The sequence below is a fragment of the Antrostomus carolinensis genome, unplaced genomic scaffold (genome assembly GCF_000700745.2).
Source record: "Antrostomus carolinensis isolate BGI_N321 unplaced genomic scaffold, ASM70074v2 scaffold5363, whole genome shotgun sequence".
NCBI classification, from domain to species: domain Eukaryota; kingdom Metazoa; phylum Chordata; class Aves; order Caprimulgiformes; family Caprimulgidae; genus Antrostomus; species Antrostomus carolinensis.
The window spans coordinates 7,948-35,269 of NW_010304325.1; the positions used below are offsets into that span (position 1 = coordinate 7,948).

At 43.8% G+C, this 27,322-nt stretch overlaps 1 protein-coding gene across 1 annotated transcript in view; it reads right to left on the reverse strand.

Annotated features, from left to right (window-relative positions):
* Positions 1-4,916: 4,916 nt before the first annotated feature.
* Positions 4,917-27,322, reverse strand: part of LOC104522177 (ephrin type-A receptor 5) — a 48,638-nt gene continuing 26,232 nt past the window's right edge. The window contains exons 7-12 of the mRNA XM_010164398.1: positions 25,233-25,294; positions 24,201-24,410; positions 22,230-22,379; positions 17,386-17,579; positions 14,282-14,437; positions 4,917-5,982 (exon numbers count right to left, since the gene is read on the reverse strand). Of these exons, the coding sequence (XP_010162700.1) occupies positions 5,877-5,982; positions 14,282-14,437; positions 17,386-17,579; positions 22,230-22,379; positions 24,201-24,410; positions 25,233-25,294 (878 nt within the window). The 3' untranslated portion in view covers positions 4,917-5,876. The remainder of the gene's footprint in view (positions 5,983-14,281; positions 14,438-17,385; positions 17,580-22,229; positions 22,380-24,200; positions 24,411-25,232; positions 25,295-27,322) is intronic.

Below are 27,322 nucleotides of genomic sequence, written 5' to 3' on the forward strand. Positions count from 1 at the left end.
ATGAAGAGTCCCTCGCTCTTTCTCCCCACGGCTTCATAAATCTTGCATCACTTTCTGCATGGCAGCTTGGCTTCACAGGGTGATGGGGAGCAGCCTCCCTGCTGCCCCTGCCCTGGGGCCACAGCATCCTCTGGGGATGACGGCACTACAGGCTTGAACCCTGCCGGGTTGGCAAAGGAGGGGGGGGTTCAGAACCCTCCTAGACCCATTTTTAGGTTATTGGATAGGAAAAGTAAGATAGAGGTGCTGCTTCACTGCCCTGCAATGTTGACAGCACTGGGGTCATCTCGCTTTGCAGTTTGTTTCATGTTTACTGAAATCAAGAGCGATGCAGAGAATAATACTACTCTGTTCACGGCTTGTTAAGCATCCTCAAGAGCTGGTGTTTGTGACTAGACATGCAGCTGTGCATTTATTGCAGGGACTGGTGGAGGCTGTGCAGAAGAACCACCCAAAAAATAAATCAGGCACATGCTTAAGGACCCCCTTTGCAGGTAAGGCACCTTACCTTTCTGAGCAGGTAAATTTATTAGTCAGTGGCCACAGAGTGCAAGTGTCTCTTCTCACGCCAAGCCTAGCAGCAGAAAATTATAAGCAAACCCTGATTTGAGATTTGTGTAAGGACTGGTCCCAAACCAAGGTGGGCACAAAGGCTCAAGGAAATTGCCTAATTCCTTAGTTCTCAGTTAAAACAGAGTGTCACAGAAGGAGTTTGCAGCCAGCTCTCATCTTTACCGGTAGCAGTAGGAAGTTTTGTCCATTTGCATCCTAATTCCCTTTTCCCTCCTGCTCATGCTGGCTGAGGAACAGGGACAGAAGGCAGCTGCTCTCATGGATGTGTCTTCATGAGGGACCATCCCTATTTCCATCCCTTGTTAAACACCCTTGTTCCTCAAGATTTTCGCTTGCCGCCTTTCTTTTTTTTTTTTTTTTTATCTTCGCTTGCCGCCTTTCATTTTTTTTTTTTTTTTTGCGTTGAAGCTGCTGGAGGTGATGAACCTTCTGATTTTCCCTAGGAACCCAGGCTCAGCTGTCTGATGCCTCCCCATCACCTGCAAAGCTGTTTCACCTTCAGCTTCTTTGAAGAAGTTTCCCCATTTTTGTGTTTTCCCCTTAGCAGGCTCTCTGCCTCCACAAAGCTATAGAGGATGCTGCCTACGTGAGGCAAGTTAATTTTGTTTTTTCCCCTGTCCTCAGAGCCCCTCTGATTTCTCCCAGCATCTGCTGCAATCATGGTCCAGCAGCAGATAACCCTGAGCTGAATAAGAAAACGCTTCACGAGGACTGGCACATCAACCTGGAGAGATTTTATCGGAGTTGCTGACAACCTCAGTTTGCTAACCCAATTGACTTTGTGCTCCCTTTGATATATAAAGTGGTGTTCCTCCGCGGTCCCAGCCTACCACGCCTTCCCTGGCCAGGGTACGAGTGTACCACTCATCTGACATGGCTTCCTGACACGTCGGGAGAACCAACATCCTCATCCGCAGCTCTCCTCTTTTTCCTCCAGCAGTGGTTATCTTATGGGAGCCAGAAGATGTTGGCTGCCCACCACCACCTTTATTAGATCTTTCCCAGGCTGATCTTTTCCCTCTCGCCTCTCAGCCTTTCCAACCCATGGCTGTGCTCAACTCTCTTTAAGTCTGGCCTGCTCCCCTTTGCAGCATGAGGTTGCCCCCAAATCCATGGGTCACAGGAGGAATGGGGTTGGGGATGTGGTGGTGGGTGCTACAGCTGGCCACATCTGCTGGGGTGCCCCTCAAAAAAACCTGAGAAAATCAGTTCTTGGGGGGAAAAAAAAGTCACAAAAAATCAGTATTTCTCAGGGATGAGGAAATGGCGTGGCCAGGGGCTGCTCTGGGGCTCGGTTAGTTTGGCAGGTGCTTTGCCCCACAAACCAGACTAAAAAGCAGATTTTGCCCCAAAAGTAAAAACAATAGGAAAGAGGGAACAGCCTGTAACAAGGTAGGATGCCTTCATGTGGGGTCTACACATCTCCCTCATCCCAGAAGCCCCTCTCTCCCCCAGGGTCCACAAGATTAGCACTAAGTCTGTGTTTAGGAGAGAAAAAATAAAGAGGATTTATTTTCTTTCCAAGGGGGAAAACTCCTGATGCTTTGTGAAAAGCCGAGGGGGCATGTGTGTGATCCACAACTGGATGTCGCCATGAGTCAAAGGTTTTTATTTTTTTGAAAAAATAGAAAATTTCATATCTTACACTACAAAAACACCCAGGTACACAAACAAAATGCACAGAGAGCATCCAAGGAGGTGGTGGGGGAGAAGGGGAGGAATAAATACAGCAATGCTACAGTCTCCTACAAGTTAAAATGCTGATGCAAGGAGCTGAGACAGATGCTGCAGCTCTGGCAGCGCTGGATGCACCAGCTCCCGCCCTACCTGTCCTAAGGAATTACAATAAAGGATTGGAAACTAAGCGACACTCTCAAGACTGCTACTGATGTATCTCACACACACCTTAATGACTAATTTGAAGATCATAGCAGTCCAAGGAGTCACAATTTCTTGACCACTGGGACTCCTACATTATATTCAACAATGAACAGACAAAAAAAAAAAATCAACCCTCAATTTTTTGCTCTTCTCACCGTTAACATATACAAGGAACAAATAAGATCTTAAACTGACTTTTTTTTTTTTTTTTTTTTTTCTTTTAACTCAGTCTTCCTTCTTTATGTTCAGGTAATTTTTCCAAACGGTAGCTACACAATGAAAGGTGGTCAGTCTACACAAGCCATGCTCAGGGACACTTCCTTCTCCCAAAATTAAAAACTATATTGAAAAGAGCTTTTTCACCTCCTAGACCCTTTGAAATACCTTCCTTGCAATTAGCAGCAAAATATACTGGGGAAAAAACTATTCGTTGGACCAGCTACAGCAGTGAGCTGGACAGGCAAAGCCCTCAGACTTGCCATAGGAAGGAAATCCACCTACAGTCCTTACAAAGAGCATAACCAGTGAAATATTGCTGTCATCTCCTTCTGCTGCACACCCCAATATATATGATCATCCCCAAAACACAAAATACTTGTAGTTCTTGGATGGGAACCAAAAACCTCTGTTGTCTCTGGAATTTGCTTGTGGATATAGAAGCTGTAACTTTTGGATCCTACTTGTTAAAACACCATTTTATTTTATTTTTAGCTCCGAGACAAAGCCTGTTATACAGAGATCTGTAGCAAGAACAGCTCTTATAATAAATATAAAAGGTTATTTATTTATTTATTGGAGAAACTGAGGAGAGGTGCCCTATTTACACATACAATCTGACTTAAGTACAGTTTTGTTTTCTACTAGTTCAGAATTTTGAAGGTTATTCCAGCATCTGGTATGCATATGACTTTAAAACCCCATAAATGGTAAAAAGGGGATTTTTGCTGTTAAAACTCCATGAAAAAAGATCAAACCCAACTCTTCCCACAGATCCAACAGTGGAGTGGAGATGACGGGCAGTGTGCTGCATATTTGCTAACAGCATCTTTCTTGGTGCGGCCGATGGATGCGGGCGGTGACCAAACAATTTCTCCTGGCGAACCGAGTTACTTCTGTCTTCCTACGGGTTATTTTCCTAAGTGCTGCAGGCAAGGAGGCACAAATAATCCCAAGACATTTCTGCTGACAGCTCTAATAATCTTATTTATTATATGACAAATCTCTTTTATGCGCCAATATTGTTATGTCTTGATTCTCACTCATTTCTCTTTTGTGGTCCAGTGACTGCCAAAATGAAACAACAGGATGAGAAATCACACCGTCAAGATTTGTCAGACCTTGCCGTGGCTCCTCTCCCTCCTATTTCTTCTGATTCCTGAGGAGCCTGGCAGCAGCTTGCAGAGGAGGAGGCCATTTCAAAAGAGGCAAATATTGCCTTAAACTGTTCTTTGTATCAAATCTCATCCAAAAGTTTGGGGGAAATGGAAGAAAGACCTTTGAAACAGCTGAAGGTTGCATTCAACACCTGTTTCTGCAAGATGTGAAGGACACACTTCTGGCACTGGATGAGCTCTTAGGGCTCAGCTCTGCAGTGCCGGGGATGAAGGGAGTTGCGGCAAGTCAATATGTCGATGTAATCACCAAAGAAGGATGCTACCCAACCTCTAAGGAAGCAATATATCTACAAAAACAGCAAGCACTTGCCATCCACTGAGCCATTTTTAAATCCTTATCTTTATCAAAGCCTTCACAAAAAAAAAAAAAGAAAAAAAAAAGAAAAAAAAAGCCCAACCTATGCGTACCAAATTAACTGCACTGATTAATCCTATCGACAACAAAGGGAGAACAGCCCCAAACTGTTTCTTGGTGGGATTCCCAGTGGATCAGGTTGCCCTCAGGTCCCTCTGAAAACAGCAGCCACAAGCTTTAATGGACACAGTGAACTCCAGCTACAACCAATTCCTGACCTGAGCCGTGCCAACACCAGATGGATGGAACTCTCTCACCTACAGGATGCCACCACTGTGACCGTGTTGGGCTGTTCTGCTCTTCCCACCTCTCTGCACTCTGCCCCAGAGTGGCCAGGTCCATACCCAAACCAGAAATGCCCAGAGAGACAATCTGGGACAGCACAGTTCCCCAAATATTCCCATCACCACCACCACTTTGGGGGAAATACTGCAAAATCTCCACACTAGATGACCACAGGCTCACCTTCACACTGACCCCCATAATGTGAAGAGGAACAGCAAAATCTCTTCCTTCCAGCTAAAACAACTGTGGTTTCTTTCCTGGGCTCCAGGGACAGGGGTGAGGGCTGCACTGGGTGATGGCTACCAAGCTGAAATGCCGATGTGGAAGCTATCCTATGCTATCTTTGAGCAGGGCTCATATGCACAAAAACTGATGCCACGCTGTCGCTGGACATCTTCTAGATGTCCCCAGCCCGCAGTGGAAAGGAAGAGGGGGTGACATCTTTTATTCAAGCAGACTCCTTCTATCTCACATATGTAATCAAAACTCCTGAAGGCTTTATATGTTGCTCAAACCAAACAGCAGCAAAAATACAAAGCATAGTAGTAACACAACAAAAGGGAGACAAAACAAAGTGAAAGAGGAGGGAAAAAAAAAAAAAGAACAAACCAAGGAAAGAGCCCCAATCTTGTACCTGATGCGTAGCAAACTGTATATACAGTATATACATCTTCATCATGTATTATCCTCCCAGAAAAGCAGACAAAAAGAACTTGGTAACACAGAGGGAGGAAAAAAAAATACACCCTGTATTGTATTTGCCATGGAGCAAGCAACATGTTTATAGACTAGTCTCTATAACTTAATGCTGTGTAACAGCATTTTTTTCTTTAAATTTACAAAACAAAATATCTATCGAGAAATAATCTAATCATATTGCTCTTCAATACACTTCTGTAGACAAGTAAGACTTGAAGTTAAACTTCAGTAAACCGCAGCTTTTAGGAGCCCATGAACGGCTACAAAACTCCTCCGCTCAAGTCAGTCCTTGGAAGTATTACCATGTGCTGCTGTAATTCGGTATATAAAGGTGCTATATATACATATCCCATGTACAGACAACGCGCGGTGGAAAGGCTTCTTGTCGTTGTCGTTGAAGCTTAAGAGATGGGTTAACCTCACGTACAGCAGATTCGTTTCCATGTTCCATGCATCTTACATTTACTTCATGAAAATGAGGACACAAATAGGAAGAAAAGGAAAACTTTAGTCAAACACTGCTTTAGGAACACTGCAACAGAGGCCAACGTCCTTCAGTTATAGAAACCACTGAACTTCCCTTTTTAGGTTTTCTTTTTTTTTTTTTTTTTTTTTAGTCAAAATAAATCTCAGGGCTAGTGTACAAAGTGCAGGACCGACCCACTCGAGGAAGTGACTTTAAAACCAAGTTACAATGGCACCATCCCATTCACCAACTGGACCTTCATCTCTTGAAGGCTGTTCATTATCTTCTTCTGGTGACCAACAAGTGTCACTCCCAGCCGCCTCAAATCCCTGTGGGAGAAAGCAGACGTTGGTTCCAGGGACCGCTCAGGCACACACCGCCGCGCACATCACGCGCCGCACGCGCCGGTGCTGCTGCCAGTGCCTACCTCTTATCATTAGCGGCTCCTGAAGCCAAGTTTAATTTTCCTAATTTTTTTTTAAAGTTTTTTGATGGCTGACAGCATCTTGGAGAGGTGACATAATTTGACTGAGATCACCTTGCTGGCCAAGGAGAAAAGCTGGACAGCAAAGAGTCAGCACCACCTTTGGCCAAAGACTCTGCTAGGCATGAAAAGGCCTATTTCCAAGAGAAAAGTCATGTAAGAAAGCCTGCATTGCAGTTTCCTCTTCTCCTAGGAGAGGGTAGTATTTGATCTTGGATACGAGCAGTGAGGAGTGAGATCAATCCACACTTCCTTCCTCTTCAGACTAGGCAAAGCCAAAGATACACAAACTGCAATCCTAGAGCCAGCTCCTACAGAGAGCTGAACAGCAAAAGCCTAGAGCGTGGCCACCACCTCCATGACCCCCTAAAGTCAACAGGACTTGGCAATGTAGCTCCCCTCTGGGCCTTTGCAAATATTCTGTAAACCCATGTTTGATTTTTTTTTGATTTTTTTTTTTTTTTGAGGGGGTGGTGAATTCTACAAGCCAAAGGCATTTGTGTTGAGTCTGTCTACTGGGCTGCCATTGCAGGAAAGCTGTTAACTAAAATAGTTTATGTGAAATGCAGGATTAGAAGGTAAAATTGTTTTCTCAGAAGCTCAGCTCCTTAAAATTTAGGTGTATAGATGAAGGTAATCACCAAAGTTCATGTTGATGGTGTGAAAGAGGCATCTCCAGGGGACAATTTATTCCATCCAAAACACAGGAGTGGGACAAGTCATTCCCTGGAGATACTACAGCAGGACCTTGGGTGATCAGATTCAGTGACACATCTAAAGCCAGGTAAGGTCATGGGTTATGGCAGAGTATAATTATGGGGAATTCCTTCTAGGGGGAAAAGTGTTAACAAAGAAACTGTAGGAATAAAAGCTCAGAAGAAACATCATGACAGGTGCATCCGTGTTTCCAACTCAAGACACAAAGACTGTTAGAGAAGCAATTCAACTTAGAGGAGATGTGGTGTTTTGTCTGAAGACTTCCACTAGAGAAACATCAGCCCCTCACTTTCTATCTCCAGGCTGGACTGAACAAAAGATGTTTTCAAAGCAGAGCTCTACGATCTTGCCAATACACACGTAATCCCAGAGCTGCTGACATCTTGTGTGCAAGTCTTTTAGGAGAGAAAGCTCTCCACTGAAAGCCAGTGGGACATGACCTCCTTGAACATGTAGGTGCTTTTTGGAAACAACACTGGCAGAGTTAGTGCATGCAAGGGCTGGGGATCACCAGTGATGCCTGGGAGCCCAGCCATCACCTGAGATATACTGCAGACCTGGCCTACAGCTCACAGCACAGCTGTATGCTCCCAGCAAGGCTGCACGCTGGACTGCAGGTGAACACGTGCAATGTTCATCAAACAATTGTTCACCAATGATCACCAAAACAGTTTCACATAACTTTGTGAGCTACCCATGGAGGTGTACCTCTCTCAGCAGCTTCACACGCTAGACAGAGACTCCTGTGTGAATACAACCAACCATCCATGTCCAAAAATTACACAGGTCATAGAATGATCTGGGTTGGAAGGGACCTTAAAGATCATCTTTCCAACCGCCTGCCATGAGCAGGGACACTGGATGCAGTACTGCGATGAACATTGCTTTGAATAAAAAGCAATCCCGAGTGAAGGTTGATATGTTAACACACAAGCTGGTTGAAGCCAAAAGCTAGATCTGTTGTTCTCCAAGGACTGTCGCACTCTCAGCTTTTTGATTTGGAAAATACCAGATTTTCTGCTCCAGGCTAAACACTTCATTTCATTATCGTACCCTTTTTCGGTGATGCATCGTGCCGATGCATAGGGGAAATCACAATGTAAGGGGAACAGAGCAAGGGAGGTCAATGAGACACATCAGCGATGCTCCTTACCTGGCAGAGAAAAGGCTACAGTATCTGTAAAAGGTGTCTACCTTCTCAGGGGGACATGCTTTCATTTTTGCCTCCACTGAATTGTGAAACTAGTTCAGCAAGCCACCTTAATAATGAAGGAAAATGTAGTAATGCTATTGTTACATGCCATTTATTTTATGTACACAGAACAGTTGGAAGTTCACACCAAAGATATAAAAAAAAAACAAAACCAAAAAAAACAACCCAGCATAGGACCTGATTTTTAAAAGAGCCAACATCCATCTTTCCCCTGCTGAGTGCTGCTCTGCTGGCACTTCTTGAAAATTCAGCTTTTTTTTTTCTTTCCTAGATAGCTAAAGTTCAAGCTGAGATCTTTTGAAAATCCAGCACCAAGTATTTCACAGATGTATCATTTCTGATACTCTTGCAAGTTATGCAGAAAAAAATAGCTTGAAACTACGAGAAAGGCATGTACGTCTTGGCATTTCACCTGCAGCTCTATCAATCTAATAAAAAAATCCCAACCTACTCACTACACAGCTTCGCTTCCCCCCCCCCCCCCTCCTTACAGTATCCCCTTAACTCAATATCCTTGAGGAGTGCCTCATTGATTTACAAGAGAGAAGGAAGAAAAAAGGAGTTTCTGGTTTCAATCCATTAGCTGCTCACCAGGGGATGCAGTCTGGTTTGGGGTTTGATTTTTTTTTTAAATATCAAATCCTCTCGAATGTGGAGTCACTGGCCAAAAGTGCAGGGACTCCTCAGAGAGGGGAAAAAAAACTACTTTGGGGTCTTTCTCCTCTGCAAAGACAGACCAGAAGACAACAGCTCCTGAGCCCGATGCTCACCTAGTATAAAATCATCAGCTTTATGCAAAAACCACCTCATGCGTTGCAAAGCTGACAACAAAACTTTCCAAAAACTGCCTAGGGAATGCAGAAGCTTTAATTCCCATTTTTCAAGTGTGACTTACAGCATGTAGCACACTCCCGTGCATCCAGTGCTGAAGGACTTAAAGCAGCGTAAGGCAGAAGCCAATTTTAAACAAAATCAAGGGCACAAACCAGCTGGTTTTAGGATGAAAAAAATCAACTTCTGTGCCAAAGGGCTGCAAACCAACTGTTCTCAAGCTCCAGTCCAGAGCTGCCTGGGTCATGTTCCACAGCCAACTGGTAATTTCACTGGGTTCAGCTCTGCAGAGGAGATGTGTGTGGGTATCTGCTGGGGCTTTGCAATAGAAATGTGCAATTCCCTGCAAGAAAAGGCACAACTAAGACCCAGGGACAAATGACACTTGTGATCAGGATCCAGGTTGCTGTGCAAGTGACCCGACCCCCGGGTTGGGTTTTGTGTGCACTCCTGCAGCAGTGGCACGGGTGCTCCTTGAAGCCATGGAGATATGTGCATCCATGTGCTGTGGGGTCTCCCTGCTTCAAAGTACTTGACTCCCCAGAAATGAGACAACATTTGTTCTTGTTTCAGGGAGAAATCTCCCCTTTTCACTTCTCTTTCAATCACGTAGGGCTGCAAATGGAAACATATAGGAATTCGAACCACTTGCCAACACAGTTCTAAGAGGCCAATTTAAGTTGACCAAAAAAGCCAAGGAAATAAAGGGGGAAATTGGTGTTGGCTCATCTCAAGCAGCTTACATACAGCTGCACGCATGCTGCTCTCTTACCACCCTCTTGCACAGAAGCCCAGCTGCAATATGCCAGGGACAACATGGTATCCCCTTCTTTGCAATATCCTCCATTTGCCAGGGTTGAATTCACGGTCTCCACGTTGTAAGAAATATATTTAAAACATTTTATTTACAAACAGAACTACTTATACACCAAGGACCAGTTTGTCAAACACAGTGTAGACTAGGACTGGATTGACACATAAAATACAATCCCCCTCACCAGCCAGTTAGTCATGCAAGCAAAAGGGCCAGGTTCCTGAAAGATCTCCATGGCTGCCAGCCATCAACCTACCACAGATATTTTGTATTCCATTTCCCATCCAGGCCAGATTTTGCCACTCTTCTTCGTGTGGTGTAACTCTACAATTGCCCGTGCAGAATGGGACTACTCACAGAGTTAGTTGTTGGTTTGAATGAGGGGAAAGAAGAATCTCAAAGACCTTCAGAAGAGGCTAAAGAGAGAGGAATCCACTTGCTAGGGACTTTTGCATGAAATGAGGACTTAAAAAAAATAAAATTTTAAGAGTTCATCTGCTCTTATCCTACTCGATTACAAGATGAGAACTGGTTTCTTCAGAAGCAGATGCAGTATCGCAGTCTCAGGACTGAGATTTCAGGTTAAGAATAAGCATCTAGAGCAGGTGAACTCTTAAATGCTCTTCATCCAGTATAACTTTTAATAAATAATTTATTTTATTTTGGAAGGAAAAAAATATACAATGCAAAGCAACACAGCACATATTATTACAAATATTCAGAGCTCTTCATCTAATAACAAACAACAGGGTGTCCTGAGATTCAGTGAATACAGATCTCTCAAAAGGTGGAAGTATGTAGTCCACATGGTTAGTAATTGGTCCAGTCAAGGGTCAGACTGAAACTCATGTCATGGATCTATCTATTCTTGAGTATTGTCCTGGTAAAGTTATTCTTGCAGTGGATTGAAAGAGCTCCAGACACACTCAAAGTCACTAGGTGGTCCACAAGTTTAAAGAGCAGGTCTGGTCCACTGGAAAGGTTGCCTTCAAGTCTGATATCCAGTTGGAAAGAGGGGGTGGAGGGTGAGGCTCCACTTTTCACAAGGTGATTCGTCCCTTTGCAAGAATTAGAGCTAAATGTAGAAATCACTCTTTGTTTGAACACATACATTTTCAGGTCTTTGCTTAGGCGGGCAGAGCTCAGGACTTGGGGCGATATTCACTGGTTTTAGCTTTTTGATCTTTTGCATTCAGAAATTTGTCACTAATACTACTCTTTTACGGAATAAATGCATCAAGCCATCAGTCTGAAAGAAGCAGGGTGGTAAATGGGATTTTGTTTTGCATGCCAGGGGTGGGATTAAAACAAATGCTGAACACCTACCATCTCATCCAGATCCTGTAAAGGGGCCACAAGCTGGGTGCCCACAGTCACCAGTCCTGTCAGCATTATGGCCAACCCTTCCTACAGCTCTAGTAATTTTCTTTTCAGTAGATTTTAGGAATTCTTTACATTCATCATATATTTTTTTTCTGCCTTTCTGGTAGCAGTTATCCAGTTCTCCTTTCTCTATCTAATTTCCACATCTGTCTCCTGTGCAGTTTGAATTTGGGGAAGATAATTTTGGATGGTATTTGAAGGCAACCTCTTAAATTGTAAAGAAAGTTTTACTGATGTCATTTGGGGAAAGCAAGCTACTTTCAGATGTTCAGATCATCTTTTCAGCCGATCCCCCCAAGTCCCAGCTCTGGAATATACTGAACAGTTGCCTCTATTAAAAATGACAAGGAACATTTAACCTGAATTCTCCTTTGCAGAGTACAAAATGTTTTGTTGCTCCCTTTTATGGGGAGGAAAAAAAAATGAAAACCTCCAGAAAACCAAAACCCCAACATATTAACCTTTAAAGAACTTTGCTTGTTCTTGTGTTTATTTTCTGGAGAACCCATGAGAGTCTCAGCTGAGCCCACCCAGGAGCCATTTCTCTCCCTTACTTTGTTGTTTTTAAGGGCAATCTGCCAGTTTACATTAGCCTGAGCACGTTGTCCAGGTCTTCAACATGGGACACCTTTCCTCTTAAGCCACTATGATGGTTTCTCATTTTTTAAACACTAAGAATCTGGTCTTTTGTCTTTTTTTACTGTATCTGAGAGGGATAAGAGAAGTCTTGATTGGGATGGCTGGTTGGCTTTTTAATGAGCCTTCCACAGTTTTCCCAAAAATAGACCTAAGTGGGGTCAAGTCTGCTTGCTAAACCACCACTGAAGAGCAAATGTGCGCAGGTTGAGCTCTTCAAGAACCAAACTTGACTCATGCAAGCATGTCTGTCCAAGGCAGCTGGAGGGGGAATTTATTTGCTGACATGGATAGCTAACTAGTTGGAGTTAGTTTCAACTGAAATGCAAGATGGATTCATGAAACATCTTCTTTCAGCTTAAAAAAACCCCCAAACAAACAAAAAAACAAACAAACAAAGCAAAAAACCCACCAGAAGCTCCCCAGGCTCCCAGGTATCAGGTCCTGCACTGCTTTGCTGCTGTAAAAGCCCAGACAAAAGCTGAGGCTGAGCAGCTCAGACATGTTGTCTCCACTGGGGCCAGTAAAGGACCAGTGCAGGATGGCATTTGTGCTACAGAGAACATACTGAGACCTGGTGGAGAGGAAATTTCTGGAATACCAAAGAGTAAAAATAGGGAAGTATTTAAATTTTTAAGTCAAATTAAGGAGATAATTTCGCAAGCTGAAATGTTGTACTCAAGAAAATGGGAGATTAGGAATAGTTTTGTCAGCACAGAGGGATGCTAAGACTGTTTAAAGCTACATGAGTAACTGAACTTCTAATTTACTGTCAAAAACAGCCATTAATTTGGGCCTGAACTCAACATTTTCTCTGACCCAAACCTAAGCATTTTACTTCTGAGCATTTCTTTTAGAGCTCTTGAAATTGCACAAAATTCTAAAGAGGAACAAACTAGAAGCTTTTGTGAAACCTAATTTTCTTATTTGATATGACTAATTCAGCCAAACAGCAAGAAGTCAGTGATATATTTCAGACAATCTGTATTTTCTGCCAGAACCTGCTCTGGTTATAAGATTGAGGTGGCATAGTAGAGGGGAATGCTCCAACGTTTTTCTTTTCTCTTAAATTACTGCCTCATCCTATCTCTCTTCTTCCCACTCACCCTCTGGCTAGGTCTCTGCAGCACAGACTCTGACCCCTCCTAGGGATAGACCTCTTCCTCGGCCAAGGTTTGTAGACCACCAGTCTAAACGGAGCCCCAGAGCCTGGTGTTTTTGGGCACTGCCATATCAGATGAGTAGGTAGGGAACTGCGGAGCTGTTAGAAGCCAACATGCCATGCGATTGCAGGACTAGTCTGGGAAACTGCATGTAAGAGTCTCAGGCACCCAAAAAATGAACTAGGTAGAAATCCATGCACCCTGCCTCTCTAGACAGTTGCTAGAGAGGATTAAATCCCTAGCTCAGGGTTTTCACCTGAAGACAGACTGGATGAGTCCAGGTGTAAGGGACAAATACTGGTGATGTGAGTGGAGTAAATAAAATCTGAGTGAGAGCAGACACACTGCTGCATTCCCTCCATACATGTAACGAAACACTGAACTCCACAGAGATGTTACCAACCTGCATCAGGTGCAAAGGACCTCCTACCCTGTACAGTGAGCTCCACAGCAAGCCCTGTGGCAGACAGGAGAAATGCTGCGGTTCTGTGGGGATTTTTCTTGCTTTATTCCTAATCCTCAGCACCGATTCTGTATGTGCGCTGGTAATCTGCATGTGGTTGGAGAGGCCATGACCTTCTCCAAAGCAGCATGGAGCACAATCCTTCCCATTCTGCCTTAATGCCTGCAGTAAACTAAGCTCAAATTAACCCAGCTAGAAAAGCAGGCTTTAGGGCAAGTTTGAGTAAGCAGCAGGAGGAGAGTACAGACGTAATTACATAAGCAAGGCAGGCAATAAAAGGTGGAGCATAACAAATCAGCAGCCCCGAGGCATTTACCAAGTCATTTGAGTGCTGTCATCCCAACTGCAGTCATACCCACGTGCAAAAACCAAGGGCACATTCAGAAGCAAGTGTCTCGGCCAGGGAGCCTGTCCCCTAGAGCTGTGGGTTTGCCGATGCTCTTCTATGGCTCTATCTATGCTTATTTCTGTTAATGTTGAATACTATTTCCATGCTTACTGGGCTTGACTGTCTACTTGGTTATGTACAGATCAACTGTGAAACCAGCTAATTTAGGGTAAAGCTAGTATACCTCAGCAGGGACTCTAGCTCCTATTCATTCACTAGTAGGGTGGGGGGTTTTATTTGTCAGTAACCCCAAACAATCAACTGCTATTATGTCAAGAGGACAGTCTGGCAGTTATTCAAACTCAAACATTAATTTCTGTGAGTAAAGGAGCCAAAGTCCTGTAGTGGCCATAAGTTTTAGTTTTGTCTGCACATGTTATCCTCAATACAGATGCTAAAGAAGAAACTGCTGATTGCAAACTGAGGGTAATGATTTCCTTTTCTGCAGCCCCATCCTTACATATTTTTGAATGGTTTGTCTTCACCCCCTCTGCAATTCCAACAAATGAGATTAAAATGATCTGGGCACTACTTACTCTAGGGTCACCTGAGCCACAGCATCCATTGAACTGTATCCGTTCTCCATGAAGATCTCTGTGTATCGGCCCATTTTGATGGCTTCCAGCCACTCACCCACCGACCTGTAGGCACCACTCCCAACTGGACTGTGCTCTACCAACAGATTTGATACTCTAAAGACAAGGAAAAAACAGAGGAGCAAACAGAATCAGTATCAAGATTCACCCAGCGTGACTCAGTTGCTCACATTTTTATATGGTAAAGATGATTCTTTTGCTGTGTTTTCAGTGACTGCTGCAGCCTAAATCCTCCCAAGCAGGCTTGATATGCAAAGTATCAAACATACCACTTCACTTGTAACTTCACCCACTTCTGAGTTGGTTCCTGCCATTTCTGGTAGCGGAAAAAGCAGAAAGAGGAAGAGAGGACTAATGTCCACCCCCATTACTTCTCACCCACAAGCAGGCTCCTCTTTTACCAGGCTCCCCTAGTCACTCTTACTTCAAAGTCTTCAGTTTCACTCTGCCCGTTCTGTTTGCCTCCTCCTCCTTTAAAGCTCATAATTAACTTAAGACAGCCCAGAGCCTGGAAGTCGAAACCCAAATTACATTTCCCAGCAGCAGCCATCTATGGCAGGCTGCTGTTAACACTTCAGAGGCTGCTCCTGCAGAGTCGGGTGGGGATTTTGGATGTGGGCAGCCTCCAGCGAGCCCTGCAGAGAGCAGCAATGCTCCAGCCATACTCCTGAAACCAGAGGTAGACTCCTGCTCCTGCACCCTCACTCAACATCTCGCTGCAGCAATTGCTACCTGCTCGGTTATGCCACGCACGGAAGAAGCAATTCAGGCAAATAATAACCCTTCACCGTGGCAGAAACACCAATAGAGTACCCGGCACAAGTGACCCATGCCACATACGGGTCCACCACCCTACTAATGATGCACAGACAGCAAAGAGGGCTTGTCCAAGGTCAGCCAGGAAGGAAGCAAGACTGGTCCCCTGCTTTGTAAACCAGGACCTACAGCTAGAATAAGCCTTGCACAAAGATTATTACCCACAGGCAAAAAAAAATGTTTTCTGGGTCAGTGTCTGACGGTGAGAATTACACTTAAAAGACTTTCAACTGGAAGGAGAGCTGGGATATTATATTATTATAGCACTTCAGGAATCTTCGTATATTTTATGAGCACATTAGTATTATTTGTTTATTTAATAGCAATGCTGAAGGGTCCAATAAAATGTGAATACTTGCAGTACCAAGAACATAATGGCTTCCCATAACATTTTATACACATGAGGAATTCAAAACTCCTAAGTAATCATAATGAGAAGTGGATTTTCATCACTAGTGTCAGGAGGTACCTACTGATATGCACACGCTGTAATGTAGAGAGTGACTTCCTCCCTTATTTGCATTAATGAGAATTTCCATAAAGAATACATTACATATATAAAAAAAAACCCTTTACAGCTGCTGTATGTTGAAATTATGATTCATTTGGAATTACTATGGTCTGGGAATGGCACTCTATGATTATAGAAACATAGTCCCAGAGCCTGGCTGTTCAGGTACTCTATCCACATTGAAAATACCCACAGCAGCTCTGAAAAGGAGAGGTTTGGAATTGCATGGACCTGTTCATGGAATAAAACATCAGCAAATCGCTTAACAGCTCAAAGAAATGCTTTGTTGCTTATTTTCTTCTTTTCTGGCACAACAGTTGGGTATAAAAGAGTGCATGAACCACTGCATAACAGGCCTGGAAAACAACTGTTCTGAAAAATAAAAGAGAAACATCACATATTTTGTGCTATCATAAACCTTTTCCTGCAGGTTTGCTGGGACTGACATTACATCTAATTGCTAATAAGAGTAATTTCTTCTTCAGCTGGTAAATGATGCATGTAAAATAGCCCAAGGAATCAGATCTAGCGTGTATTTAAAAAATAACAGAGATTTCCTGTTTCTTCTCTTTCAGTGCATGAGATGCCATGCACGGGGACATGCCAGCACAGGGATGTGAGGTCCAGCTGCAACAGGTGAGATGGGCCACATGCAGCTGTGCAAGACTCATTCAGAAGGTGCAGAGATGGATGGGTCTAGGCTCATACCAGTACATTTACTTTGGTCCATACCACCAGTCTAACTTCATCTTACATCCCTCTCATTCTTGTCCAAGGAAAGCAATGTGTCTTTTTCCCTCCTCTGAGAAGAAGCTTTTCTGAAAGGCCTCTTCCAGTGTTATTCAGGAGAACTCCACTGCCATCAGTGAAACAGTGATGATCTATATTCGTCACTCCTTTAGGACCCTGCAAGGGACCGAGTGATTAGCAACACAGATGGCTCAGAAGTATTACTTGTGTACTTACAGTGAAAAAAATAAAAAGCCTCTCCAAGACTCCAGTATGGTGGAGACTCCATTACTAAAACTCACTAAAAAATATTAATCTCTTTTTCCCCAAGTGTAGCTTTATTTCTTGACTGCATTTACCTTGTAGCCGTGGAGCTATTCAGATTCATGTTTAATTGCACAGTGGTTGTTTTCTTCACTTAAGGTGCTTTTAGCAAATGCTTTGTGTAGAGTTCTTTGGTCTTGTGATTACCAAGACTGGCAGGATGGGCAGTGGTGGTTAGCATGCCTGGGAATAGTTGTGGGAGGGTGCACTTGGACATCTGTGAGCTTTGCACATTCAAAGCGTTTCCCCAAGAGACACTCTTCATTTGTATTACCAAGATAAAGTCAACAGGCAGATAATTTGAGCAGTATTTACTATCTACTTCATGCACTCAAGTCTTGCTCTCTGTAACCTTGGGGTAGAGCACAGGTATCTTTATAATAGGCCTATAAATACTGCTGAAACTCCCGTTTCCGAAAGACAGGCCACAGTAATTTTCTTTGTGACAGCAGCACTGCATTTATAGAGTAACTGAATTGCTCACCTGCCTGCCAATTTCAAAAGAAAAAGTTGATTTGGGAAAACTCCCCTGGACATAATGAAGTTGGAGGAACATCCACCTGCGGATGCGTGCAGGCTAAATAATAAATAGTAATTCAACCCCAGGGACAGGTATTCAGACAAGGATCTTGCTCTGAGAAATGGCTCTGGCCTCAGTTTGTACCTGCTTGATGCATTAACCAACGTCTTCAAGCTGCTTGGGTTACGGATGAGCTTGTCCAACATGCTGACAATTTCGTCAAACTTGGGCCTGCTGTTGCGGTCCTTCTGCCAGCAGTCGAGCATTAGCTGGTAGAGAGCAGCAGGGCAGTCCATGGGACTTGGCAGGCGATAGCCTTCCTCCACGGCTTTGATCACCTACGGGAGACAAAACATGAGGCTGATGGGTTGCTTTTCTTCCTCTCACCTTTTTCCCAAATGCAAATTGACTTCAAAAGAGAACTTCGAGACCTGCAGTATGCTCACATAAAATCCCACTGCTCCCCGACTCTGCATATAAGAGGCAAACCCAGTAAACCCCACTATCTTTCATATTTTCTATGGGATGGTTTGAATAACTTAATTTTTGGTCACTGCAAAATGAATCTAGAAAACCAAGGCACTGCTCCAATCGGGGGGCCAGATTGTCGGGTTGCACTTGTTCAAAGCTCAGCTGAGGTCTGTAGGTTATATACCAGGAGACTCCTGCAGCCTATTCCAAGTCCATGAAAAGCAGCCTACGGGGCTTTCTGGCATCTTCTTGAAATGCAGAGAGTTTGTTTATTCAGATGTTGGCTTCTTTTTAAATGAAAAGGCATGTGCTAGACCACAAATTTGTATTACAGTAATAAAAGTCTGACTGTATTTCAAAAGAGACTTTGAATGCTAATTGATGGATGGATTCAAGGCAGAGGCAGAACAACCATCTCATATATCATTCAATGCTGTCTGGGTCTAGTCGTTTCTTCGTGTGGCCACATTTCTGCCAGGAATTTAAAATGTCAGACCAAGAGTATGTAAATTAAAACCAGGGGAGGGTTGTTGCACTGATTTCAAATACAAACCATCTATGGTTCTATATCTAAAACAAGTGGTAAGCACATGTGCTGCCTGCCCTCTTGAAAGACAGAAATTAATAAATGAGGACAGAATTGAAGAAAGCAACTTGTTTTCCCCAGTTTGGGGCAGATTTACAGCAGGACACCAAGCCCAGCAGTTCCCATTTTGAACCATTACAATTTTCAGGAGAACGCAGCTCATGTTTCAAGCCACAAGCATCTGTGACCATGCCAAGAGAGTCCCAGTGGCCCATCTTCACACCCTCTACTCCCAAGACTCCTTGACCAAAAGGAGCTGGAAGCAGCTATTTGCTATGTGGAAAACCACAGTCCTCCACTGTTGGACTCCAAGGACTGCCTCAGATGCCATTCATTCTAGGCACCGTCTCATGATTTGAAAACATCCTGAGTTTAAAAAAAAAAAAAGAGGCTCTGTGATCTTTAGTCCCCATACAAGCAGTACAGGCAGAGCCGCACCAGGTTGGCACTGCATTTCAGAAGGTTCCAAAATTCAGGAACAGATGGATCACTTTCAAATCGTCCACCACAGGGCTTTTTGCCAAGTGGAAGAGTCCCAGGAATGAGCCAGCCTGGCCAAGCAGCAGTAGCGGGAACCTCAAACTCCTTAAGGATGTACTTAGTAGAGAAGAAGTCAGGCAAGGCTTTGTAATCTTCTCCAAGGGTAGCGAGCACAACTGAAGATCTGACCCGCAAGACTTGTAGTCCTTTTGTGCCCTTCTAAGATTTTATCTGCTGGTGAAGCAGCTGCACCTCTCTCCACCCAACCTGCATTTACAAAGCAATCTCTTCTATGGTCTGGCTTTTGCTCGCCACATCAAAAAAACAGCCCCACCACACTATGCTGTCAACGCTGTCTGTTCTTCACATCGTGCTTTTCACCTGGTCCCCGATATCAAATTTGCAGCTATCCTATAAAAAAGCCTCAGTGTGGCACAGCCAGAAGAATGTTATTTGCTGTGTCCATGTCTGTATTTATAACAATAATGGATCATCCTCCAGCTGTAGCAGAAAGAAAATAGTAGCAAGACGGGGAGCAGACCATCTGGCACCAGCTCAGAATATCTGAACTACATCTGCAATGGGGTTATGCATGTTTGATATTCCTGGCAGTAACATCACAATCAATAGCGTTAACTCAGTTTACAGGATGTCATTCGTTCTGGCGATACAACGTAAATGGTATCAAAACACTGCGTGGAACTAAGACGCTAAAATACACTTTTGCATCTGAAGGTGCCTTGCGGGGTCTGGCAATAAGCAGAGCAAAAGAATGAAACAACAAAGACCAAGTTACTTGTAGCCACCACAATACTTAGAAAATAAGAAAATGGCACATTCACCATTCCATACTGCTTTCTAAGATTTGAAGAGCTAAAATTTGCAGGTATAAGGAGGCATTTTTGTCCCTGTTCCTCTTCTAGACAAGCACTACTCATTTATGGATTGGGACGACTGAACTAGATGTTTGGGAGAGGATGATTTGGGATAGTCTATTCCAGTAAACCAAAGCAACACTTTTAGCTGTATGTTTTAATAAAACCACCAGTGTGAATACTAAAAAGCAACAACTGTGATCATTTAGCTAAGCAACCTGTGTAACACAGGCCACAAAATTCCCCTCAACAATTCCAGCATCAAAGCGTTATCTTGTGGTCGAGTCAAAGTGTATTTTTAGAAGGCCATCCAGAAATCAGCATGACTTTAAAGCGTGTTTTGTAGCCTTTGCAGTCACAATGCTGCCTGCCCCACAACACTGCACCTCCTTTAAAGCAATCCAGCTGTAACACAGTGAGAATTGTTTTGCTCATTACTGACTGTGCTTGCAAATGATGTGCTTTAATTACAAGCCATGCAACAACAAACTCTTGTGCAATGGAATCTGAAATTCGTGTGAGCAGAGCCCCCTGGTCCCCTGCATAAAAACCAATGCTGTACATAACACCACCAGATTCTTCTGCCAACACAAGCAGGGGAGGAAAGAAGAAGAGGTGGTCTTCAGAAGATGGAAGGAGGAAAGCATAAATCTCATGAGAAACATGCTGCAGCACTGAATTAAGTTTCCCAGGCTACCACCATCTAGGCACTTGTCACCTGCACAGAGGCAGAGAGGTAACCCAAGCAAAGCCTGAGCAGGAACTGATGCTCAAAGATCTCACCAGTCCTCTACTTTCTGCTGCTAAAGAAGCTAGTCCCCCATCCGCTTCTTCTCAGGCAAGTGTGAAATTCACCCTGTGTCCCACAGTACACGGAGGCATTTGTGCTTTTCAGAACAGTTCTGCAGTGTGTGGATATTCATAGCATTACGATCCAGACACGGGGCTCCCCTGGCCACAGAGCATTATTTCACTGGCACCAGCCTGAATCTTAGCCTGAACAACATCTGTGCTATGCTGGTGCATTAGCATTAAAGATAGTTACAGTCAAAAAAGCTTGGCTCTCAATTGCTGCATTCTCTGCACAGGCTATGGAAGAAAGTCTCTGTATTTGATTGAGATAAATCCCTGTGTAGATACACGCTGCTTTACCAAACTCCCTGCAAACGTGACAGCCTCAGCAGTGCAGAAGCAGTGGGGCATTCATGCCCAACAACGCACTTGTCTCCCTGGCAAGAAGCACAGCGTGGCTGTCTCAAAGGTACCGCTCATTTCCACGCCTGGACTCAAAGCGAGATGAGACAGCAGCTTGGCGTGACAGGTAGTAACATCCACTGATGGCAGAGGCCCACAGACAAAACACAGGAAAGGCAGAAGGCTCAGCCTGAGCTTTTACTGCCAGTGAAACAGTAGAAAGTCATAGGGACAGGGATGCTGCTCAAAAAAGAAAAAAGGATTAAACATCAGGTGTTGTAACCAGAGGAAACCCATGGAGGAGCAAGGACCTGCTTGCTTTGCCAGCTGGCAGCAGCATCTCTGCAGGTAGCAGGGCTGCAGAGATGAAGTGGGAGGGATCAGAAATGACTCCATTTGCCATAGACAGAGTGGTGCGTTTTTCCCCCCATTGCAGAGCTGCTCTGATGGCCCCGTGTGCCCCATGGTGACCCCAACCTCATGGACCACCTGGCATCCTCAGAGACCTCCACGCATCATGGTTCTCAAAGATGTGAAGGGGAAGGAGAAGCTCAGAAAATCTGGCAACCCCAGGCTTAAAATTTTTAGCCTTAGACAAGGATAGATGTTTATGGTGAGCTCAGGGTAGGAGGTAGCCCTGCAGTAGGGTCAAGAGATCCTTACATAGGCTGAGACCAGAGCTGCGGTCAGGAGGGGGATGGTGTCCCCAGGCAGCTCCCTGTTTGAAGATGCTTCAGAGGGTGGCCTTGAAGTCAGAGGCTTAAGGGGGCACTAGGGCCCAGGAACAAGGAGACAACTCGAAAGGTGCTGTACAAATAAACCACGAGAGTTTGCATTAGTGCAGACTTACAAGATGTTCACAACAGGCACCAAACTATGCCCTCGAGATCAGCAATGCAAGGGTAAGCCAGACACAGCTCTCTGGACTGCTGTCATTAGATCAAATCACCCAGCTTTTGTGCAGGGAAACAAAGCCCTTACTATGACTCTCTTGAGTTTCTGCTTTACGTGGCAGCAGGGGTTTGAACACAGAATTGAAATGCTGCCAGTTATCACCATCTATCCCCTGGCAGACCTTTGTCATTAAGCAGAGGAGGGACAGGCTCCCGCTCTAACAGCATTAGTGAAGCTCCAGCGGTCTGCTGGGGGAAGCAGGCTTGCCTGTGCGCAGACACATTTCCCTCTGTGCACAGCCTGTTCTGGGCTGGGCTGCTGCTGAAAAAAAGAGCATAAAACCAGAGGATCGTTTTTGTCTGGCATGGGGCAGCAAAACCATTTTTACAGTGGTTCTCCTCCTCTTGTCTGCATCCTGCCTCTCTGAATTCAGAATGAACGCCAAGACCTCAAAGTCCCATCATGCGGCAGCTCTCGCACATGCTTACATCTTGGTTTGTCATTTCCCAGTAAGGCCTCTCGCCGTAGGACATCACCTCCCACATCACAATGCCGTAGCTCCAGACATCGCTGGCTGATGTGAATTTGCGGAAGGCGATAGCTTCAGGTGCTGTCCATCGAATGGGGATCTTCCCTCCCTAGAAGGAAAAGCAAAGGAAAAAAAAACCCAAAAAAACAGATTGCAGAAGAGGGCAGGGAACATGCAAAAGAGGATGAAATAGCACTTCTTAGAGCACTGAGGGATATTATTTTCTCTCTGGAAAGAGACATCGAATTTTAAAGTAAATCTGTTTGACAGCATGGGGCCCCTTTCCACATTATCTCAGCCCATAAGCATTTGTAGGCTGCCTACTAATTGGCTGTCCTGAAGGTTTGTTGTTTGAATGCTGTTTGAATGCTGGGACATGTATAGGATCAACATCTCAATTATGTTGCATGGGTTGGTAGGGGAATACAGTTCCTCCGTTTCTGAGAGCAAGCGGGGGAGGAACAGACAGCTCTGAAGCCGAGGAAGACTTTGATCTAATGAGGGCTTCATGCAAATTGCTGCAGAAGTAATGCTCTTTTTTTTTCTTTTAATTTTATTTTTTAATGCGATCCTGATCCTGCAGAGAGATCTGTGTAGTTGGCACAAAAATCTGTGTGTGCAAAGCCCAGCCCGTTTGGCCTCTGCTGTGGGACCAAAAATGATGCCACAGCTGTCAAATGTGCTTTGCTGTTTCCTTTTCCCATTTCTAACATTTTAGAAATCAAACTTCAGACCAGGAAGTGAAGGGGAGTTTGGATTAAGGAATACTTTTCTCATTGGGTTTAAAGAGTTGTCTCCCTTAATTTATATCACAATATATTTTACTGCAAAGTCCCTTCCTTTCAGTGTTGAGCTAAATATTGGAAGGTCTCCCTGAATGCCCCCTAACAGTGTTTGTTACTAGAAAAAGGTAAAATTTGGAACACATTTTCAAAGCCAATTTAAAAAAGTCCTTTCTTCCAAGAATTATTTATTCACAGGCTTATCAGTGCATGCCTTAAGTGAGGGGCCAGATTCTCAGCAGTGCCAATTAGCACATGGCAGCACGTTGCAGTTGCAGCAGGGCTGGCTGAGATCCCTCCAGCCTGCAGGGAGGCTCTAGTCCAGCCGCGCACTGAGTCCCATTGCAGGGCTGTGACTGCCAAGAGCTGAAAGGCCTTTCCCAGATCTCTGCGGGAACTGGGAACGTGACCCAGAGAGCTCCCACCACCCATAAAACAATACCCTTGGAAAAACACACTAATAGGACATGTCTAGGCATGCCAATCATTGCCATGAATATTGGAGGCTCTCTGAAAGCCTGTGCTGCTGAGGATGGGTTCTGTACCCCCCATTTCTGCAGCGCTGGGGCCACATGGCCTCGCACTGGGATGGGTGGGCTGATGCCCTGAAAGGATGGATCAAGGATGGAAAGGGGTAGAGCACTGAGGCTGGAGCAGCTCTTTCTCAGGTTGGGTGAAACTACTCTCAACAGCTTAATGTTGAGGGCAATGTGCATCATTTGCAACAGGCATTACAGGCTTACCAATGTTTCAAAAGGGTCAAATTGTCCAGAAGACAAGGCTTAAATCTCTGCATGGGTGCCTACATAAAGCACTTGCTCTTGCTCTTTCCTCCCTTTGGTATTCACCAAAGAGGACAGAATAGAGCTAGCAGAGCGGAACCTTTGCAAAGTTTGTTGTTTGACTCAGGTGTCCAACTTGAACCTAAAAGTTATTAGTTAAGTTCTGCCTTATTTGGCCATCCCCACCACAAAAGTTACAGATATTTGCAAAATTAAATTGATAACGATAAACTGGTAACACCAGGCCAAATCCTTATGCACCACTTAGAAGCTCTGGATTTGTAGAAACCTCTTTGCTAGAGAGCTTGAACACCAAAATGTGGCAGGGAATACATTTTTCTTGAGTTCAGTATCCTCATAACTCACCCTGGTTGTGTATGCTGCTTCGGGGTCATCTTCTAGGACTCTGGAAAGTCCAAAGTCTGATACCTTGCAGACTAAGTTGCTGTTGATTAGGATATTCCTGGCAGCTAGATCTCTGTGTACATAACCCATGTCAGACAGGTACTTCATTCCTGATGCGATGCCTCGCAGCATCCCAACCAGCTGAATGACCGTGAACTGCCCATCGTTCTTCTGCAAAAGGAAGGAGACATTTGATCAGTTGAGAGCCTCTGCACCCTCAGCATAGCATGTGCATGAATAGAAATGCAAAGGCAAGTCCCCAGGGAAGAAAAACAGGGAAATTAATAATTCATTACTCTCATGCTCTGACCATGAAGCTTTTCAAAGTTTCACTGTTTGGATTAGGATCTCTAGAGACAAAGCTAAGGAAATGTAGTTCTTTTAACTGGAGATCAAGGAGTGAGCTATTTCCATTGGTGACTGATAGAGAGACTGTGACTGGGAGTGAACACATGTAGTTATGTGTATAAAGGCACTGGGGTGGGCTGTCTCCAAGTCAGCCAACTAAATGGCACCAAGTTGCACGGAAATCCTACCTGCAGAGGTCGATGTGTGAATATTTGGGGTTAGGGGCTCTTCCCCATGTTGCTATGCCACATTTCTAACCAATTCATTCATCCACTCTTCTCTAGCTCTTATGTTTCATGGGAAAAAACTCTGACAAGTCTGAGGTTTGCCATGATGCAATGTGGATGTGCTCTTGAAACACATCAAATTTTGCATGGTAAGTTAATCATTTCCACGCAGCAGATTGCCTTCTAAAATAAACATAGTATCTTCCAATTTATTATTACCTGCTTCTATCAATGCATGAACCAGGTCCTTCATGCTGCTGTATAAATAGAGATCAAGCAGACAACTGAGCTGCTCCTGCCTCCAGACAGCATTATCAGCTAGATCAGCACCCAGTAAACATTTTCATTTATATTAACCATCTGCAAAGAGCCCAAACTTTAACCGAGGTCCCCCTGGAAAAAACGATCTAAGTATTACCTTTAAAAATGTATCCAGAGAACCATTCTCCATATATTCAGTCACTATCATTACTGGTTTGCCTGGAAAAATAAGTGCATGAGTTTCTTAACAATTTATTCAAAAAAACATGAACAGTAATAAATTATTTTCATAATGTGTCTGAATGTGAATATAGAGCCATGCAACAGTAAATCTATACTGAGACACTGCTGTTGCAGCAGGATGACAACAGTTTTTGCTAGAACATATGTAGAAATAGGGGAATTGAGGAGGAGAGGATGAAAAAGTAATCCCATATTATGGGTGAAGTACAAAGCCCTGGAGTTTTTAGATGACATTTGAAGAACAGGTTGCAAGCTGAATCCAGGCAACCTAGGTACAACCTTCTCCTCATCTCCATGAAGAAGCTAAAAGCTTGCAGAGGCCAAATTGCACACAGTGACCTCTTTGGACCCTTCCCTATAACTTTAACACCCTGAAGTAACAACAGGAGCCCAACAGGAGCAACTAGGATGAGCTGAAGTATCTATCTGAGCTTGGTAGCCACCAAAACCAAGACCAGGAAAGGATGGGATTACTTCCCTTGTAATTCAAGTGATCCCATCTGACTACCCTTGTAAACACATCTGGAAGTAAGAAAAAGAATATTTATGCTGCAGGACAAAAGCACGTTAAGTATGGAATGAGTACTAGCAGAAATCAAAATAAAAGTTCTTAACAAAAGATCTGGGCTCCTATTGTTGACAGGAATAATAATGTTTTTCCAAATCCATTTGATTAATTTTCATGCCCGAGTCATTTTAATGGTAATTATATATAGTTTTTGTATCTAATTTCTCGCTAGCTTGCCACAATGACATAGCAATAATTAATGTAGTGTGCTACAGCCCTTGTAAATTCAATGAAATCTTATAAGAACATGTAAATTATTTTTTATTTAAATCAATTTCCATTAGCTAGCATGAAGCACAGACAAAAGAAGAGCTGTCAATTATTTGTAAAGTGCCTTATAAATGTCTTCCATAGAAATGATCAACAAGAGCTGCCGCATGTCATAACATGCGCATGAAGGTAAATGCTCCTAAAAATTGGTGCATGTTGTACCATTTAGATTGATCTTAATCTTCCCACTTTCCTGTTACCCTAACTATTTGCCTAATTTACTGCTTAGTTATCTACATAATAAAGGTAATTGTGAACTTGTCAATCAAAACACTCATTGTTGAGCAGATACTGCCTTTGCAGCATGAGGGACGTGTGCTTCTTCAAGTCTTTTAAGTTAACATCACAGCTAGCGCCTAAGCTCAAAGCTTGCCAAAAGTATTACTTTTGATATGAGAAATGCACCTCGGGACCATGAAAAATATCGTTGAACCTCAAACAAAATAATGGGCTCCATATTCAAGGACGTCAGTTGTCTGTCTACGCACATGGGCTGCATGCAGAAGGGAGGAGAGATCTTGGGTGACATTGCTATAGGTTGGCAAACACATCAGTGCCTATGCAGGGAAGGAAAATAACCAGGTGTATCTCCATTTGTTTTAAATGTTTTGTTTTGAAACACCACACCCCTGACTGCAGCACGTGTCCCTTATCTCTGACGATTCAAGGTATCATTGCAGCAAGACTGGCATCACGTTACACTGCTACCCTAAGGGACCTCCTTCAGACTCCTGCCATTGGTTGTCATCAAAGAAAATAAGATTTCTGGCACTTACGGTTCATTATCTGACTGCTACAGGTTGACAGTAATCGTGGAATAAATTAGCCCTATATCCAAGAGCATGAATTAAAGACACAAATAGAGTAACTTTCAACAAAGTAAATTAAAAGTAAACATTGGTCCTTCTAAAGTACTGGGCTGATTCTCCGTGTCAGCAGGGCTCCCTCCCGTTGGCATTACGGGGTCATAAAATTTGTGTAGGTGTCATTCATATCAATGTGCACTAACGCAACGTGCACGCCATCAGCACAACCAAACAGGACGCAAATGAAAACAAGACCGCCATTACCTTTATAAAGCAGAAATAGCTAAGGGCTTGTCTGCACGGGGACAATGAAGACAATTAATCCAAATTAACTAAGGTGTGCATTTGAACTAGATTAGT